Source organism: Thalassophryne amazonica, chromosome 14 (assembly GCF_902500255.1).
Source record: "Thalassophryne amazonica chromosome 14, fThaAma1.1, whole genome shotgun sequence".
In the NCBI taxonomy this organism is placed as follows: Eukaryota; Metazoa; Chordata; class Actinopteri; order Batrachoidiformes; family Batrachoididae; genus Thalassophryne; species Thalassophryne amazonica.
In genome coordinates this window covers 52,840,855-52,861,695 of record NC_047116.1, presented here as the reverse complement: position 1 = coordinate 52,861,695, position 20,841 = coordinate 52,840,855, and the positions used below count along the sequence as shown (strand labels likewise).

Genomic DNA, 20,841 nt, shown 5'->3' with positions numbered 1-20,841 from the left:
TCTTTTTTCAGTGCACCCACTGCAGATATGACATCATTATCAGTATTATGAGTTCAAGCAACATGCCTTTTCATATTTGGAAAAAGATAGAAGATTGAAGGAGCCAACTCAGGGGAATCAGGTGGGTGTGGAAGAACTTCGAAGCCACATTCATGAATGGAAGCCACTGAGGTGTCTAATGTGTGGACTGAAGCATTGTTCTGGTGCAAGACCTCATCTGAGTATTCAACACCACTTCTGCTTTATTTTCTCCTGCAGTTGTCAAAAAAGGGAAGCATAATAGGCTCCAGCTGTCCCTTCTGGAGGTAGTAGTCCACCAGGGGCCATGAACTTTCCAGCAGATGAGACACCTTTCACTTTCTTCAGCGGCAGAGAACCCATGGTTCCATTGCTTCAGCTGTTGTTTGGATTCCAGTTCGAAGTGCTGGATCCAGGTCTCATCAATGGTCATGAATCATCATATGACGTTTTCTGGATCTGCCTCAAAAAGCCGAACATTCTCCCTGGACATCTTGAACCTCATGCGTTTGATCAGCTCTGAGAACTTGGAACTTGTGCTGAAAGTTTCATAATTTCTGGTTTTCTGTCAGAACTAAATGAACTCTCTCCTTGGAAATGCCTAAAGTAGTGGCTCACTTACTCCTCTGTCAGTGATGACTATAGCATGAATCTTCTGGATCACATCGGTTGAGGTGGCAGTTCTGGATCTTCCTGATCTTGCTCCATCTTTGATGCTTGTTCGTCCCCGCTTGAATTCGGCTGACCAGGGTTTAACTAAGACGGGAACTCCTTCCCTAATGTCATTTCCATGTCCTGATGGATCTGCTTTGGAGATATTTGCTTTTTTTGTGATATAGTGATTCACAGCATGAGCAACCAGCTTTGTCCATATTGCCAATCTGACGCACCCCAAGTCACTTCATTGAAATATTTTGTCTGCAACATCTGGAGCAACACATGGTGCCATCCAAGCAACGTCTTTTTCAGCAACGTCCCTGCTTATTTCAGCAAGACAATGCCAAGCCACATTCTGCACATGTTACAACTGTGGCTTCGTAGTAAAAGAGTGCAGGTACTAGACTGACCTGCCTGCAGTTCAGACCTTTTGCCCATTGAAAATGTGGTGCATTATGAAGCACAGTGGTGCATTATGAAGCACAAAATACAACAGCGGAGACCCCGGACTGTTGAAGCAAGAATGGGAAAGAATTCCACCTACAAAGCTTCAACAATTAGTGTCCCCAGTTCCCAAATGCTTATTGAGTGTTGTTAGAAGGAAAGGTGATGTAACACAGTGGTAAACATACCACTGTCCCAGCTCTTTTGAAATGTGTTTCAGGCATCCATTTCAAAATGAGCAAATACTTGCAAAAAACAATAAAGTTTATCAGTTTGAACATTAAATATCTTCTTTGTGGTGTATTCAAATGAGTATAGGTTGAAGAGGATTTGCAAATCATTGTATTCTGTTTTTATTTACATTTTACACAACGTCCCAACTTCAATGGAATTGGGGTTGTCGAAAGGATCACCCAAATACACCCTTATGCTAGATATGAATGAATTTGGTCAAATGGTTCTTGGGATATCGTACTAACAAGGGTGGCAATGACAAAACCACCATAACTGACTGGTGTTTGGGGATCACCCAAGTACACCCTTACTCTAAATATGAATGGAATTTGTCAAGTGGTTCTTGAGATATCGCATTAACAAGTGAAAACAGAGTTTGCGTGTTCTCCCTGTGTTTGCGTGGGTTCTCTCCGGGTGCTCCGGCTTCCTCCTACATCCAAAGACTCATAGGTTAGGTGGACTGGAAAATAAAAAAAATTGTCCAAAGGTATGCATGCGGGTGTGAATGTATTCGCTTGTCTATATGTGGCCCTGCGTCACACTGGCGTCCTGTCCAGACTGTACTCCAACTTACGCTCTATGACTGCTGAGATAGGTGCCAGATATATATATATATGCGGTATGTAGTTCTGGTTATTTTTGCAGCGGCATGACTTTGGCACTGGCCCATGCCGAGAGCACCAAACAAACAGGAAAGCTACAGCAATCATTTCCCTCATTATGTGCACTCACTTTCTTCAGTGTTCCTTCAGCTCCACATGTGGGGTGCAGCTTTTTTGAACTCCAGTAATAAAACACACTTTAAGTGCCATTCACCACGGGCCGCACCTTTAATCCACTTCAGTCCAGGCTGTGGAAAATTTCACCAGCTCGGTACTGAGGCTCAGTTATGCACGTCTCTTTCTCCCTGTTCGGGCTGCTCCCTCCGTCTCCTCTCTGTTGCTTTTGAAACGGAACTCAGTCAACACAAAGCTCGGCAACAGATCACGAGTTGTGTTTTAATTATTGTTAGAACACAAAACCAATCAGAGACATGATAATGGTGCAATAGGACAGTGAGATTAATTGGACCTCGTTAAAGCTTGCATCTCGTTAAGACAGTAATGAGCTTCATTCACAACTAGAATCAGACACTGTCCGGTGAACAACGCCGACAATTGACATCATGGATACGTGACAGGAAAAAACAAAACACAGCCTGTGAGTCACAACCACAAGAAGAGGAGCAAAAAGCAGAAGAACGAGTGATGGACATCACGCTGCTGGGAGGAACTTTTTTCAGCAACTGTTCGGAGTGAGGGCTGGCAGACCTGAAGCAGCCGGCCAGCCAGAGACACACTCAATCAACCAGACACAATCAATCCAAAAATTTCATTCAAAATAATGGGTTGTAGAGCAATGCGTGCCACGTTTGCACGTTCTGTGTGAAAGGCCCTTAAGACCGGTTTCAGATTTTTGTGGATAAAATGTGCAACAAACAACAGTCAAACCCAGCTGACCAGTTAGAAATTATACGTTGTAGCTGTTGTTGGTACTGAGGCACATCTGTAGTCATTTTTTCATCTCCTGAGAAAATAAAAATATTAAATATTTAAAGCTGAAAAATTACTCTTTGAAAAAATGTATCTTTTTTTTTTTTTTGTCAACATCTGAAATCCATCAATGGTTTTGCACCATATCTCTTATTTTGGTAACTTTCTCCTGTTCTTTGCTTATTTTCAGGACAGTTCTGCTTCAAAATGCAGCAGAGGTTCTTTCACAGTCAAACACAATGCAACACTACTTACATTCAGACCTTTCAAAATAAAAGTCCTAATCACATTGCTGTTGACGTGTATGTCAACTTACAGTATTTTGCTATGAGGCAACGCAATAAAACTGCGTGCAATATCATATTTTTGATGCTGTGGGGTGTTCGGCACACAATGTCACATTTCCACGAACCTCCTTCCCTGTAATTTATTACTGACAGTCACAGACAAGCAGGAGAAGTTCACGAAAGCTTGCTGTAAAATTTAACATGTACATTTGTGTTCATACAAGAACCCTGAAATCAGAGTGAATTATGTTAGACTGACTTCGACCAGAGATTAATCATGGAAAATGGTAACCAGTTTTTTCTTTGTTTTTTTTAATCAAGCAACAGTAAAGTTGTAGGGGAATATTCTGATTGAATTTGCCTTCCTTGACATTACACATTGTGTGTTGTGGCGACTGTGCATGCATTGAGTGTTTTAAACACTTATTAATGATAATTTCATCATATGCTCTTGCAGAATTTCAAAGTCTTTGAAGTACATTTCATAGTCAAAAAAAGATGACTAAAAAAGAGGTTTGCCCTCATAGAGCGCAAACCTCCACCAACAATAGTTTCCAATTCTACAAATTTTTACCTTGGAAAAAATTGTCAAGGTCAAAGTCCTGTTAGAAGTGGCTTTTCACGGGCTAAATTATAATACAAAATATAGATCTAAAGGGCTTTGCAATGTTACAAAGAATCAAATATCCACTAAATACACTACAGATCAGATGTGGATCAAACTTAGCCTGTTCATTGAGAGTGCCAGTTTGCACCTCATTGTCACAACTGAGACAGATTGAGGCACTTTTGATTGAGATATAATGCAAAATATACACCAAATGGGCTTTTCAATATTAAATTGAAATGTCCACAAAATCTACAGTCCGGATCAGATCTGGATCAACCTTTGTCAGGCAATATTGAGTGCCCCTCTGCACCTCACTTTCAAATATGAGAGTGATTGGGGCACGTTTGATTAAGATATAATGTAAAATATACATTAAATGGAGGTTTCAATGTTAAATTTAAATGGCTACAAAATCTGTAATCTGGATCAGATTTGGATCAAGCTTTGTCAGTCGATAAAGGATACCATCCTGCATAATGATCTCAAATATGAATGAAATTTGATCTTTTTTAACAGAGTTATGCTTTTTTGAAAATTCGCTCAGTGTTCAAGATAGGGATTTTTCAAATTTTCCAAGGTTTTTCCTGACTTTGCCCTTTCCCATGTGACCTTGAAAATTTAATCAGTTCTTGCCTATCAGGATATAAATCTTCAGTAAAAATTTCATAACTATATATGAAAAAATGTGGGCTCCAGACTGTTCACAGACAGACAAACAAACAAGCAGGGGTGATAACAGAACCTCCTCCAACTTCGCTGGCGGAAGCATGAGAGTCCTTTAATTTTCACATCTCTACACGGCCCTCAGTGTGAGTGTGACGGACACTCCTGGATCCGATAAACATGACGGGGGGAGAGTGAGCGAGAATATTAGGGAGAAAATTAGGGAGATAGAAAGACACAAATGAGAGAGGGAGAGAGAGAGAGCGAGAGAGAGAGAGAGAGAGAGAGAGACTAGTGATGATCTCTGTCCTCAGAGAGAAGCTAAAATGGTATCTCGTTTAATCTCTCTCTCTCTCTGTGTCTTCTTATCCTGCTTTCTCCATCTCTGGGGAGGTTGTTACCCACCATCACCTGCATATCCTTGTTTGGAACACACACACACACACACACACACACACACACACACACACACACACACACACACACACACACACACACACACACACACACACACACACACACACACACACACACACACCCCTGCATCTTATAAAAATTCTCATTAAACCACACACAGAGTAAAAGTTGCAGTCAGCAGGGGGCAGCAGAGACATTTCACGTTCCCTCTGCTAAGCAGTGTGTTCTGTATGCAAGCAGAACGTCTGGCTTGGTGGGTTGGGACAAGTGAGGTTAGAGAGAAAAGGAGGGAAGGAGATAGAGAGAGCGAGAGATACAAAGACCCCCTGGCTGCGACGCTATCAGGCCGTAAAAAGATGGCAAGTCTGAGCTGCACACGCAAGCACTGAGTGTATATGTGAGTGTCTGAGTGTGTGCACACAGGTGATTTATTTATTTAACATTCACTTATCCATGTGGCGCTGTGCATTTATGTAAATGTGTGCTGCTTCTGTGCATGTGGAGTTTGGGTGTGGATCTGTGATGTTTGCGCTTGCATTTGTGCCTGCTGTGTTCTGTGTGTACTGTGCTGTACACAAACATACGCATGTATGACAGTTTGTGTTTGTGCACACGTGTTGTGCAGCATGTTTGCTTTTTGAGTCACATTTATGTATTTGTCAGGGTTAAAAGTGACAAAGCGATCCACACTGAAGGCATGTTCATATTGTTGCGGTAACGCACTGCATCAGGACAGTCATGTGTGGGGGAATATGATGCGGCACTATAGCAGACAGGACCTGAGGTACAGACTGTGCAATGGTTCCCATGAGACAGTCCATCACATAGTGACAGGATGTATTCAGGGACAGCATACACTGAGAGGCACAACCAGGTAGCCATGATAGTGTCCAGGAACATCTCTGCCAAATACAGACTGGGGTACCAAAGTTCAAGTATGGAACAGCACCAAAGATGGGTGAGCAGAAATAAGGTGCTGCAGCACTTCAAGATCTACATACAAACAGATGCTTTCCAACAAACCTGACATAGTGGTGGTTAGCAAGAAGCAGGAAAGGCCAGACTACGAGACACACCTTAGGGATTAGGGATATGGTTTGGGTTAGGGCACATCATATGATTAACTGTTTAGACTGGGAGATGTGCAGGCAACACTTATGACACAAAATATGTTTCCTGCTACAAGTTATGCCCCCTGCTACAAGTGAGGCCCCTAAATGTTTTGCCCCTGTCTTGCACTTTCCAGATAGACCCTTCTTCTTCCTCTTCTTAAAAAAAACAAAAAACATGAGAAGATCAAGAAGTACCAGGGACTGAACGAAGAACTCGAAAAGCTATGGAAGGTGAAGGCTACAGTGGTCCCCACTGGTAATAGGAGCTGTTGGGACTGTGCCCCCCTGCAAAAAAATACAACAAAAAAACAAAAACTGGGAGAATGCTCCAGAAGATTTCAGGTTTTATCAACAGAAGTGTCTGTCCAGAGTACAGTCCCAGGAACGGCTATGATACTGCACAAGACCCTCAAACCCACAACGTCAGGGGTGTTTTAATATATATATATATATATATATATATATATATATATATATATATATATATATATATATATATATATATATATATATATATATATATATATATATATATAACACTGACATGTAACACACAAATTGGGTGTTTTAATATATATATATATATATATATATATATATAACACTGACATGTAACACACAAATTGGTATTTCATCTTAGCAAGGGAGCTGATAATAGCTAATATAAATATTGTACCTACTTAAAATTCTCATTAAAACATTATGATTGATTCTTAAGTGTGCCGGTACATTCGTTATTACTGTAATAGTCAACACAGTCTGGTTTGCAATTTTTTTTTAAACTAGTACATTAAACATTACATATTTAAATACATGTTTTAATGTTGTGGTATTATGCATGGACTGTGTATTTAATATTGTTCTACATTGTTAGAGGTTTGAATATGTACAAAGCTTTAATATGTATGAAGAAAACTGGCAGTATTCAGTTTTGTTAAGTGTTAACATTTGTGTGGACCTGCAGGACGGCTGTGCCAGTATGCTGGGGAACTGGCAGTCTCCGTGGACACAGTAGTTCTTGTAGTGATCTGGACAGGGGATATACAGACCACGGGCCAGTTCGTTCTTTGGGTCCTCTTTGTCCTCTGCAATATTAGTCAAACACACACATAATACCCATAAATACTTTGCACACTTGCACATATGTGCTCAGCTGTGCACTTAGAAATGCAGTTTTGAATCAGACCGACGGAGATGAATCACAAAACTGACAATGAATGTGGGGAAGAAAACTAGAAGTTACAGATAAAATGGACCAAAACAGAAGTGATTCCAGACTTGTCAATCTACGAGTGATGACACGTGCACTGACCTGTGTAGTCGGTCCGTGCAAAGTGTCCGTCTCCGGCTTTGTTCCCGTTGATGATGTCCCCTGGAAAGGCCACAGTCACACATTACAACTGTGCTCAGGTCAGCACAACCTTTCCCTGCAGTTATCTCCTACATTATGGGTCATACACTCAAAGTAAAGCCAGTGTGAATGTGAGTCGACACTACGTGTTCAGCTAAAATGGCCAAAAAAAAAAAAGGTTTAAAATTTACAAACCATCTTCTCAAATGTGTCGTCACACCCATGACGGGAGAAAGCAGACCCAATGGGGAAATAATGAATTTTTTCTTCTTATTGACCTCACACTGAAGTCCTCTTTTCAAGGTGGATAAAAAGAAAAAAGTCTCCATCTTCTCATGGTGATTACTTTGCCCCAGTGGTTAATGAACATATTTCCTACAAACTGATTCTGTGATGATAATCTCCAGGGTGTGATGAACAATTTGTGGTAAAATGTAGACTAGGGTGTGATGAACAATTTGTGGTAAAATGTAGACTAGGAGTGTCTAGACTGTTGTACGTATGACAGCCACTTAAATCAAATTTAAATGAAATGATTTCTTTGCCTTTGTTCCACCCAGTGAAAATCAATACACAATGCAACTGAAGCAGTCGTCATTGTTAGGTTCCACCGAACACAGTTATGGTTTTCATGTCCAATGCCCATGCTGTGTAAATACCAAGTGTAGTTATGCTCATTTGTGCGGCTCATAGACCACCAAAAACCTGGTCTAAAGTAGAGTCCAGTATCCATCTATTAAGATGTACAACAGTACGGTGTCATTGTTCATTTTTTTTTTATTTCAAAATTGTCCACACATTCTCTTTTGGAGACAGGTCAGGACTGCAGATAGGCCAGTCCAGTATCCGTACCCTCCTCTTCTGGAGATGTGCCTTTGTACTGTGTGCAGGATGTGGTTTTGTATTGTCTTGTCGAAAAAATACATTAATGTCTCTTGTCATCTCAGAGGCAGCAGATTGCTGCTCTAAAATCTCTGTGTAGTTTTCTGCGTTAATGCTGCTATCACAGATGTGTAAATTATCTTTGTCAGTGTTACTCACACAACCCCGACTATGACAGACCCTGGCTTTTGGACTTATTCCTAATAACAGTCTGGACTGTCCTTTTCATCTTTGGACATGGTGTCCATTTCTTCCAAAAAAAGATCTGGAATACTGATTTATCTGACCACAAAACATGTTTTGACTATGTTATGGACCAACCCAGATGCCTGAAAGCCCAGAGAAATCGACACCACTTCTGTCCAAACTAAAGATAGGGCTTCTTTTTTTTCATATTAAACTTTTAAGTGGCATTTGTGAGAGTAAAACGCCTTTCACACCCAACACGCAAACGCGGCGTGCATCGCTCTAAAACCCATTATTTTTAATGAGAAGATTTTTGCAAATGCCGTGTCGCAGTACAGGAGTACGTCACAAAAACCAAGTTTGCGCGATGCTCTGCTTGGAGCACATACCGTCGCTTGACATCAAACTCACCACGGTCAAAGTTCAAATTAATCCAACTTTCACCGCAGTGCTACTATGACGTAGCTTCATGCATCCAATAGAAAAGAGGCATCAGGCCAAAATACAGAAAACAATAGAGTGTAGAAATGTGTTAATGTGCAAATTAAAACCATAACTTGTCTGTAAATGTTGTTTCAGATGAGATGGTTTCTTGGTTGCCATCATAATGTACTTTGGACATTTATTTTTAGACAAATAAAATAGCAGGAAAACTAATGTGTACACTTTTAAATCTGGTAGATTCATTCATTCATATTAATATTTCAACCAGGAAAAAAAGATGCTGTAAATAAATATGAATATTTATTATAAACACAACAGGAGATGATGTAACAATGACGGCAGTGTGTCTAATTAGGATTTCTCAAAGTGGCATAAATCTCATGATAAAAGCATTTTTTTTTAATTTAGTCATTTCAACATTTAATTACGTCCTCATAGACCATGTGATTGCTGTTAATATAATCAGGGCAGAATAATTAGTAAAATATGAATTTAACTATTCTCGTGGTTGTGAATGTTTTTCTTCAGGTCTGATTACTTGATCGTTAAAAAAAAAAAATCTAAGTCAGTCAAATCTCTTAGCCAGGATATGCCTATTTATGAAAAATGCACCGAATACGCTGGGTACGTCGTCACACCATGACGATTTAGTCAGTGTATGCTGACAGCCCCGTTTCCGCGGAGCGGTTCGGGTCAGTATGGCACGGGTTGGAACGGTTTAGTCTGGCTTGGTTTGTGTTTCCGCACTCACTGGAGGCAACATTTCTGTTGAGGTCATCTCATCATCAAAATTTGGACTCAACAAGAAATGCCAGCAGAGCTGAAAGACTCAATGATTGTCACCATTTATAAGCATAAAGTAGACAGGTCTGATTGTGGAAACCATTGCCGAATCTCCTTACTGTCTACCACAGGAAAGGTTCTTACATATTGCCTGATACCACCAGCAGAAAACAACCTTCCTGAATCCCAGAGCGGCTTCTGACCACCAGACATGATCTTCATTGTCCACCAATTGCAAGAAAAGTGTACAGAGCAACACCAACCATTGAGTTGAATTCCTGGTGCCACTTGGGAATGTCTCTTGAAACACTCTGTCATACTCCTAGCAGAAGGGATCGTACTCATAGTTCAGTTTTCTTCAAAGCTGTCCCTGAAACCTGTTATTGGTGAAATTCTGACCAGTGTAAGTTATCAAACAGGTTTAATGGCCACACGTCAAGGCAAGAAACTTCACAGACCATGTCAGGATGTCTCCCCCTTTCACTTCAGGAAGGGAGGGGAAGGGAAGAATGCCTTTTTTTTTCAGTGCAAAGAATATTATCATTGATGTGAACTCACAATCCTCGGCATGGAAGCCGGACTCTATAACCAGAAGGCTAAAAACCAGGGCTCTGGTCTTGTGATCAGAGAATCCTTTTGAGCTGTTGGGAGTGAGGTTCACTAACTACATATGCACAGTGACACCTGCTGGCCTCCGTTACACAAGCTAACCACCTAGTATTAGTTGTTTTGTCAGATAATAACAGATCAGTTCTCATAGTTTTTTTTCTCAGTTCTACTTTGCCTTTCAAATGACAATCAAAGCAGTTTTTCAACTTATGCTGCTTACGGTCATCTACAGCAGCAGACGGTAAATGATTAATTACTTGGTACAAAACCATGTCACAGCTAGCAGTAGAGGAATTTTCTATTGTCTTCAAATTGAAACAAATAGAATATTCAGTTAACCGTCTGCTGCACAACCAAAACATGTGCATTCAATTTTTATGATGGAGAACCTTGTTGGTATCATTCATGAGCTGGAAATAATCCAGGCTCTGTTATGTTCCTGTTGTGTTGCATGTCTACATGCTTCCCAAAATGGCTGTGGCCCAGTGGCTGGTGGCATCATCCGGAACACCCTGTTGTGGCCGGCTTAGTTTTTGGAAACAGTTAATATGACTGAGGCTCTTGCATTGTCAGAGTAATTAGGTTTGTGAGTCAGTTCTGGCAGTACGTTGGTGGCATGGTTTGTTGACTGATCTGCACTGGTGACTGCATTTGTATTTTAAAAATATCAGTTGTATTAATTGCTTCATTCATTTTTATGATCTCTTCCATCATATTGTAAATCAGCAGTCCATTCATTTCAACTGTAAGGTAGGCAAACATCAAAAACATTCAAAACTCACAGAATCAAATTCATGTGTTTCTGAGCTTTATGTAGAAATGAGCTGCCAAATCCTCCCATTATAGAAGCATCTTGTGGCCATAATTGGAATGAAAATGCAAATTTGAAAATTAAAAACAATCTTCAAGTATGCACATTCTATGACATAATTCAAGACAAGAAAAGGGCATTTGCTTTTTAATACCCCCATCACACATAGGCCGATTGTGGCCGAATTGTGTCACAATGACACAACTGGCCACATTTGGGAAATATTGAGGTGTGGTCTGAAGACCAACAGATGGTAGTCTGTGAGCATCTACATATTTGGTCCCATTCACTCAGCTGTCCCAAGTGTCTTGCACATGTTCAAAACACTCTTGGTGCCATTGAGATGTGATGCACATCTATGTGCAGTTTTTGCATCATCTGATCGCAGTCTGCATATTCTGACGGCATCAAAACAGCATCTGAAATGATCTGATCACAGCTGATTGAGCTCTAAGATCGAATGTTTTCCTATAAATAATTTTCTAGAATGTTTTCCTATAAATAATTATGATGGCTTTTAGAACTAACAAATTTAATTTTAATGATAAACCTACGAGGTTGGACACATAAGAAATTATTAATAGTGACTGACCAGTATTTCACAATTCCTCTGATCGCGCCTCTTCGTCCTGGAGTCGCGCCACTGTCGTGCCTTTTTCCACTCACACCTCGGTACAGGTGTCTTTTCCGAGTGAAGAACACAGTTATGGGTAGTTGTTGGCGCTCTTTTTTCTTCTGGGCGAGAAGATTCTTATAAACAGACACGCAGAACACAATGCGCGTACTCTAACTTCGCGGTGTTGCAACAGGTGTCCCGTCATCTCGACAGAACATCGGCCTGCTTGATGAGGACACAGAGCACAATGCGCTGTAAAAAAAAAAGAAGCATGCAAAATTGGACTAAAAAAATCCGCGAAACTGAGAGGCGCAATATTTTCTAGTATTTCTTTTTCTTTCTTTTTTATTTTTATTTTTGATAACTCTCACATCCGAGGGGGCGAGGTTGATGACGTGAGGGGGTGTCGCCCCCAAACGCCCCCTCGTGGCGCCGGGTCCGGTTCTGACACGGCTGACCACACCTCATTCCTTCCTGACTGTGTCCAGATTATGACCATATTTGCCTTGTCGGCCTGGTTCCTGCACATTCTTGCTATGTGTGATGTGGGCTTAATGACTACACTCTAAAACATTGCAGCAAAATATCCAAAACTTGTAAGAGCTCTTTATGTTAAAGAGAGGTAGCAAGTGGACATAACTAAATGTGCTGCAATGTTTTAGAGTGTATTCGGCCTTCATCCGAAAAGTTTCAAGTTGCAGTTCGAAAACGTTCGAGTCCACACAGTTGGTCCAAATCGGCCGGCAGCCCCGAGTGTGCTGCACATGTTCAAAACCCTCTGGGCCCCGTCGAGATGGGACACCTATCCGATGTTACACCATTTCCTGTTGGGATGATAATAAATGTTTATATTTATTATTTACTGTGTTTTTTCCAGTTGAAATACAGATATGAATGAATGACTCTGCCAGACTTAAAAATGTACACTTTACCTTAATGCTTTTATTAGTCTAAAAATAAATGTCCAGTGTACATTATTATGTTCATGGCAAATAATCTAATCTGAAACAACATCAACAGACAAGTTATGGTATCAATTTACAGACAAACATCAAAGTTTTTCTGCACTCAATTTCATTTTACACAATGACAATAGAGCTATCTTATCTCATATCTAATGCAATTTTAACTTCAAGTGGTTAATATTAACTACAGAGAATCAAGAGTTTGCTAACAGAAGGATTTTTTTTTTTACTTCTAAATGAAAACGAATCAAAAATTAATCTTGAGGTTAAATACACATTTATAAGGATTTTTCTATAGAAAATTGCTGTGTATAAATTATCAGGAGCTCTCTGACCGTTCCTGACACATTTCTGCACTTTGGGCTGGATGTCTGATTTCTGTTGGCCGTGCAAAGACACGTTACAGTGCATTGCGGTGACAGTTGGATTGGGTTGAACACTGATTGCGGTGCGCAGACGTCAAGCGATGGTGGGTGACATTTTTTGTTGCTTTGCTTCGCGACGCCAATTTGCACAAAGCTTCTCATTGAATATAATCGCTTTTAGAGTGATGCATGCCGCGTATACGTGTGCCGTCCTTCATGCAGCCATAGTTTTTGCCGCTTTGTTCCGTGACGCGCTTTGCATGAAGCTTCTGATTGAAAATAATGGGTTTTAGAGTAATGACAACTGAAGAACAGTGGGAAGGAATTCACTTTTCTGCACTGTTCTTGTGATTTCATATTTGAATTTTGACCATTCTTTGGCAGGGCTAGCTTGAAAATGAAAAAGCAATGAATAAATGGTAATGATTTTGTTGCATCCTTGGTGGAAGTAATAATACAGAACTTGAATTACAGCATACTCGTTTTAAAGTGGCGAGCATTAAAGGAGCTACGTTGCACCATGGCTACACAGAAAATAAACTGCAAAAAGAACAATTAATTGTCAATATATCACTGTCTTTATATCTAAAAACTTACAAATCACTTCATCTTCCAGTAACGTCCGATAAAGCACAAATGTCTCCCACAAAATGCTGAATATACTGGTGATTCATCAAAGCCAAAATCAAAAGATGCAGAATTCTGCCTTTGTTTTCTCACACATGGATTATCATCATGACTCAGTTTGGGGATTTAAATGCAGAGAAGATTAAAAACAACTTTATCTGTTGAACCACCACAGATACTGCAATCAAATGAAACGCTTCACTAAAAAAAGGCCTGGATTAGCTTTCAGTGAAATTATCAATATACAGAGTGGCGTTGGCCTATGCATGGTTTGGAGGATTATCTTCGCACGCTGTTTGGAGTGAAAATATCTGTACTGATGGGATGAATCCTTGTGTTTGGAACATGAGGCTGAGATGCAGATTGGCTGACTGCAGCTTGGGAAACATGGCAGCATGCTGTGTGTGTTTAGCTCTGCAGGTTGCCTCATTTGCTCCGTAGCTTCTCTTCAACTTGACAACGGAAGCCGACAATCTGACACAGACAAACCGATGTCTGCCTCTGTGTGTGTGTGTGTGTGTATGCGTGTGTGTTTGTTTCACACTGAATATATGTGCTTGTGTATGTGTCTGACCTTGGCAGTGGCCCAAGTGCTTGACCTCGATTCGTTCCTGTTTCTGACAGGATGCCTCCTTCACCTGGCAGGGGTTGTCATAGGAACGGCCATCCGAGGCACACACAGGGTTGAAGCTGATGTGGGAACAGTCGATGTTGCAAACACACCTGCAGGGCAGAGGCAAAGTCAGCAGGACTGAGGTCAACAAATGGAAATCTTATTCAAAATCACTGATTTACTACAGAAAAAAAACAGCAGGGCTGATTTTCTTTCTTTCTTTTTATAATATTACCAACGTCAACATCTCAAGTACTGATAAGAGTGAGAGTCCCAGCACAGTCATTGGCAACCATTTTTTACAGACAGGTTTATAATGTCAAAAGATTAACGACCTGATCTACTGAAGGTCTACATGTGTTAAAATGTGCACAAACACAATAGCACTAGCAAAAAAAGACAAACGTGCATGCTGACTTACTAACAGTCCATACTGAGGATTGCATCTTTCAAATGTGTGAAAGATTGTGTATTGTCCATTGAGTACATCTGCCTTCATGAATATGCAATTATGGATGTGTCCACTCGAGTGCACAAAATTCTGAGAGGAGACAGTCAAATAGGTAAGGGTTGCACACGCAACACAATTTATTAACTTATTGCGCTCAGCTCTAGGAAGAGTCCTGATGGATCTGAACTTCTTCCATTTATGGATAATGGAGGCCACTGTGCTCAATGAGACCTTCAAAGCAGCAGAAATTTTTTTGTAACCTTCCCAGATTTGTGCCTTGAGATAATCCTGTCCTGGAGGTCTACAGACAATTCCTTTGACTTCATGCTTGGTTTGTGCTCTGACATGCACTGTCAACTGTGGAACCTTATATATAGGACAGGTGTGTGCCTTTCCAAATCATTTCTAATCAACTAGATTTACCCCAGGAGGATTCCAACTGAGGTGTAGAAACATCTCAAGGATGATCAGTGGAAACGGGATGCACCTGAGCTCAATTTTCAGTTTCATGGCAAAAGCTGTGAATACTTATGTACGGTACATGTGATTTCTTTGTGTTTTTTTTACTCACTCACTCACTCACTCACTCACTCACTCACTCACTCACTCACTCACTCACTCACTCACTCACTCACTCACTCACTCACTCACTCACTCACTCACTCACTCACTCATCTTCAACCCCTTACTCCAGTTAAGGGTTATGGGGGGGTCTATACCTGTAGTCATAGGGCATTTGGTGGGTACACCCTGGATAGGATGTCAGTCTGTCGCAGGGCCACATACAGACAAACAAACATTCACACCTGCACACACAGCTACGGAAAATTTAAAGTTTCCAGTTTACCAAACCCACATGTCTTTGGATGTGGGAGGAAGCCGGAGCACCCACATGGAACCCACTCAAAGATAGGGAGAACATGCAAACTCTATACAGGTGGGAATCGATCCCATGACCTTCTTGCTGTGAGGCAACAGTGCTAACCACTAAGCCACTGTGCTGCCCTTAGTTTTTTTTTTCATTTTTAATAAATTTGCAAAACTCTAAAAAAAACAAACAATCAAATTTTCACATAGTCATTATGGAGTATTGTGTGTAGAATTTTGAGGAAAAAAAAAATCATCCATTATGGAATAAGGCTGTAACATAACAAAATGTGTAAAAAATGCTGTGAATACTTTCTGGATGCACTGTAAATATCAATATTCAGATCCTCCATGGTGTTACTTTTCCAACAATGTCTATATTTAGTAATTTACCAATCATTTTGACACAGTTACATGTTGATCTTGCCGACTATGAAGAAAAGCACCATAAAGAATAATATTAAGAAAGAAAGAAAAAACCCACTGTGAGACTGGTACTCAGGCAGTTACACCCTGCACTGTAATAATCCTGTTCAAACTACGTTTCAGCACATTCATTTTGACACACTAGCAAATGAATTTAACTTTCCAAAAGGGGGACAGGATGTGCCATGCTGAAGGCCTGATTGACAAATGATGCACCCTTACAATGAGAGGAAGCAATTAATAATTGAAAGCACTGTGGAAACTAAAACTGAAGATTTAGCCTTGCAGAGGAAATTGCATCAAAAATGCTGATTAAACACTGAATGGTTTTCAGACATTTAATAATATTAGATAAAACTAATGCAAATGGAATCTAATAACTTGAGTTAGCATTAGTACCATGCAGACTCTTTGATGTATATTCAAACTACTGCCTGCATGTCAGCCAGATGCTTCACAATTAACTTTAAAGCTGTACAGCCTTTCAAAAGTTCACAAAACTGGCAACATTTAGTTTCTATGAAATCCAAGCAAAATTACAGCTGATTTTAATAGCAGAACATATATATCTGGGGGGAATTCTAGGCCAAATATTGTCTCTTTCTTCACATGCCATTGTGCGGATGAACTGTAGGAGGAAGCATGTGTGTGGTTTTGAGATTACCTGTGACCTGACCCACTTGCTTGATGTGCATTCCTGGGGCATGCACGCTAACATCCATAAGATGTCTTGTAAATCACTTTAGAGGTGTCATCTAGTTACAACAACAGCATTTTTTAGATTTAGAAGTGTTTATTTTTCGCTACCTTTAACAAAATAGATGAAAAAACATATTTGATTTATACAGAAATAAGTTGTTTCGGAGCATTTTCCGCCATCTTAGTTTGTTCTGTTGAAGCAAGCAGCCAGCTGATGTCATGCTGCCTTTCTCTACCATGACTGGCAGTCGCCATGTCTGTCCTAGCATCCATTACCAAATGTAGCTTATGCCATCTGATCTCTTGAATTTTGACCAACATGGGTCAAAATTGTAAATTGTTTCCAGACAGTGCAAATTTTGGTCATATTGGCAATATTATGCTGTCAATACCTTATTTATGGTAAATGCTAAGGAATACAACTATAGTGGTACTAAAGAAAATTCTTCTTTCTGACTCAAATCTTACAAATCGCAAAGGCCATACAGCTTTAAATGCACATTATCTCAACAAGACAGTTCTAATGATAGCCTGATTATTTTAGATAAGATGGGAAAGATGCCACGTTTTAACCATTTTTAAATGGATGTAGCTTTGGCCAGGTAGAGAGGTCATCAAGTGCTCTACAACCTCCACAGGGTGTTTCTACCCATTGTCTCCATTTCCATACATACAACTTTTGACAACGAATATCAAATCATATCATTTCCTGGGCATAGTCTTGGAGGTGTCTTACACCCAGTTTACAACGAGCTGCAATTAAAAAATGGCCTCTGCTCACCATCATCTCCCACCCCTGGGTTGACTGCAACCAAGTTTTATTCAACTTCACCATGAACCACTGGTGCATACCACCCTTCTTTCATAAAGGAGATGGTGTGTAGCAGCAATTTTAATTTTACTGGATGCCACTTTCTCCTTTAAATCTGCAAGTGTTATCAACACCCTAACATGATGCCATCAGTGTCTTTCTTGGGCCAAAGCAGTTTTGCACCCCTCTTCATTTGTGTAGCTTGAAGATAGGGTCTTGCCTCACCCCACCTTGTGCAGGATGACTGTGTTGGTCAGGGGTTGAGAAAAAGGAAATGCGAAATGGCTCCATTCAGTTCAGCCCATGCAATAGTTCTCTTAAAGAGCTCCCTCCCATCTTCAAATGGGATCTAGAAACCTGGGCTAGCATTAGTGTGGTGTGATTACTTTGATGGATATGACTAACACAGAATAATCTAAAAGTAACTATTTGTGTACAGACGAAGTCCGATATAGGCCCTGAGGCCCATTGATGCCGGTGCTTATCTCTGAATTCTGTAGCATGAAGCAGCAGAGAGTCTACGATTCCCTCTGGATGGGAAGGTATTAATATCTAACCTGGTCTTTGAGTTCAGAGTCTAATGTGTTCATGTCTTTCTCAAATCCACAACTAGACTCTTGACAAATAACTTTAAATGAAAACTGGGTAATTTCAACAACTAAGTTTTAATGATAGCCCAATTATCTTAAAACTAATACCTTTAAGGCTTTGAAAAGATGACTGCTGTAATCTTCTTAAGTGCATGTTGTGCACTTTGAAGCGAAAATCTCCATAACTGAGCAGCATCAAAGTAATACAAGTGTTATTTTTCTGTTGCAAATAACTGTCTACGATTTGTAATGTGCCGTCTTTTGTTTTTCTCTTCCTATTTGATTGGTGACTTTGTTATATGAAAGTGACATTTGTGGCATGTATCGGTCGCAGCCTTGATGTGTGTTCATTTCGCAGTGAATCAGGCGCTTACTTGGTGCTTTCAACGCCTGCAAATTAACTGGCCAATTTGCTGTCACACTGCAATTCTGGTCAGAATTAAGCATGACAGTTCCTGCGTACGTGTGGTTTCATTTCTGTGCGTGACATCTGCCCAAATAACAGAGAGGGAGTGAGTGAGGGAGCATTGCCACGTGCACCTGTGTGCATGTGTGCACACAAACATTTGTGTGTGTTTGTGTATGTGCGCACTGTGACCCTTAAATGTGTGACAGGCGTGATAAGCAGACATTACACCCCAGACTGAATTCCCCAGACAGATGCTGCTGAGTAGCTCTGAATGTTAGATTCTGTAATTAGAAATGTGTCATTATTACCCCCCCAACTTTACCTCAGCAATGAGTGCTCAGTAAAGAACAGCCATTCATCTGCATACATACTCACTTTTGGCATTGCATAAAATGCGTTTACAGCCAGGTGTGACTATTATTCCTGCCTATGAATGTTGATTTATACTATAATACTTCAACAAGGATGCAATAGAGATGTCAAGCACATGACAAGATCAAAGGTCATTTAACAGTTTAACAACAGGGGAGCAGACAGTCATTTTTAACAATCAGGAGAGAGGAATGAAAGCAGGCAAGATACATCCAGCAGGTCCTAACCTCCAGAAACAGTCACACACTTTTAAGTACATAAGTAAATAAACAAGAGGTTCAGGAGACAGACACAAACACCAAGACCACTTTCTGGCAGAATGGAAAAGGAAGAGCTATGGTTTTTTAATGGCCGATCAATGAGGGAATGATGGACAGATGTGCAGGGATCATGTGATGTGTGAAGGTTTGACTTTAAAAGACACTTTGGCCTTCGAGATCCATGGTTGCACGAAGGAGACCATTTTTTTTTGTGTTCACACCACATGGAAGTGGAGATAATCATAGTTCTTAGAATGCCACTCTCTGGGGGTGTTTTAGTTCCTACAATACACAATAGGAACCTTTATGACGCAAGTGTACATTGATTAGTTGAACCCATAAGACAGTGCATTAACGACAAATGCAATTTTAAAAGACCATGTTAGCCATGTAAACACATGGGGCTTGTGTTCATTGTATTTTTCCCTCCCTGAGCCCCAGCTACTTTTTTCCAAATGAGAACAGAGCATATATGGCAGCATGTGGTCTCCAAGAGAAAAAGTACTGCAGCCAATATCTTTTTCTTATGACAGCGCTTCAGCTTTAGCTTCAAGTTGAACATTTCTGAAATTTTCAGAAAGGTGCTGGTATCATCACGAGCTGGACTTGACAACCAGACAACAAAGAAAATGGAGGAAAAGGTTGTTTTACAACCCCAATTCCAATGAGGTTGGGATGTTGTGTTAAATGTAAATAAAAACAGAATACAATGATTTGCAAATTCTCTTCAACCTATATTCAATTGAATACACCACAAAGACAAGATATTTAATGTTCAAACTGATAAACTTTATTGTTTTTGTTCAAATATTTGCTCATTTTGAAATGGATGCCGTCAACACGTTTCAAAAAAGTTGGGACAGTGGTATGTTTACCACTCTGTTACATCACCGTTCCTTCTAACAACACTCAATAAGCGTTTGGGAACTGAGGACACTAATTGTGAGTGTCACGATTGGGTCTAAAAGGAGCATCCCCAATAGACTCAGCCTTTCACAAGCAAAGATGGGGTGAGGATCACCACTTTGTGAACAACTGAGTGAAAAAAATAGTCCAACAGTTTAAGAACAACGTTTCTCAATGTTCAATTGCAAGGAATTTAGGGATTCCATCATCTACAGTCCAAAATATAATCTGAAGATTCAGAGAATGTGGAGAAATTTCTACACGTAAGTGGCAAGGCCAAAAACCATCACTGAATGCCCATGACCTTCGATCCCTCAGGTGGCACTGCATTAAAAACCAACATCATTGTATAAAAGGATCGTACGGTGTGGGCTCAGGAACACTTCAGAAAACCATTTTCAGTTAACACAGTTCATCGCTACATTTACAAGTGCAAGTTAAAACTCTACCATGCAAAGCGAAAGCCATACATCAACAACATCCAGAAACGCCGCCGCCTTCTCTGGGCCCGAGCTCATTTGAAATGGACAGACGCAAAGTGGAAAAATGTGCTGTGGTCTGATGAGTCCACATTTCAAATTGTTTTTGGAAATCATGGATGTTGTGTCCTTCAGACAAAAGAGGAAAAAAGACCATCTAGCCATCCAGATTGTTACCAGCGAAAGTTCAAAAGTCAGCATCTGTGATGGTATGGGGGTATGTTAGTGCCCATGGCATGGGCAACTTACACATCTGCGATGGCACCATCAATGCTGAAAGGTACATCCAGGTTTTGGAGCAACACATGCTGCCAGCCAAGCAACATCTTTTTCAGGGACGTCCCT

At 40.4% G+C, this 20,841-nt stretch overlaps 1 protein-coding gene across 1 annotated transcript in view; it reads right to left on the bottom strand.

The window, feature by feature from the left end:
- The window catches only part of tmeff2a (transmembrane protein with EGF-like and two follistatin-like domains 2a), a 394,247-nt gene that overhangs the window by 15,133 nt on the left and 358,273 nt on the right, over window positions 1-20,841 (bottom strand). The window contains exons 6-8 of the mRNA XM_034186163.1: window positions 14,188-14,336; window positions 7,287-7,346; window positions 6,933-7,059 (exon numbers count right to left, since the gene is read on the bottom strand). Coding sequence (XP_034042054.1) covers window positions 6,933-7,059; window positions 7,287-7,346; window positions 14,188-14,336 — 336 coding nt within the window. The remainder of the gene's footprint in view (window positions 1-6,932; window positions 7,060-7,286; window positions 7,347-14,187; window positions 14,337-20,841) is intronic.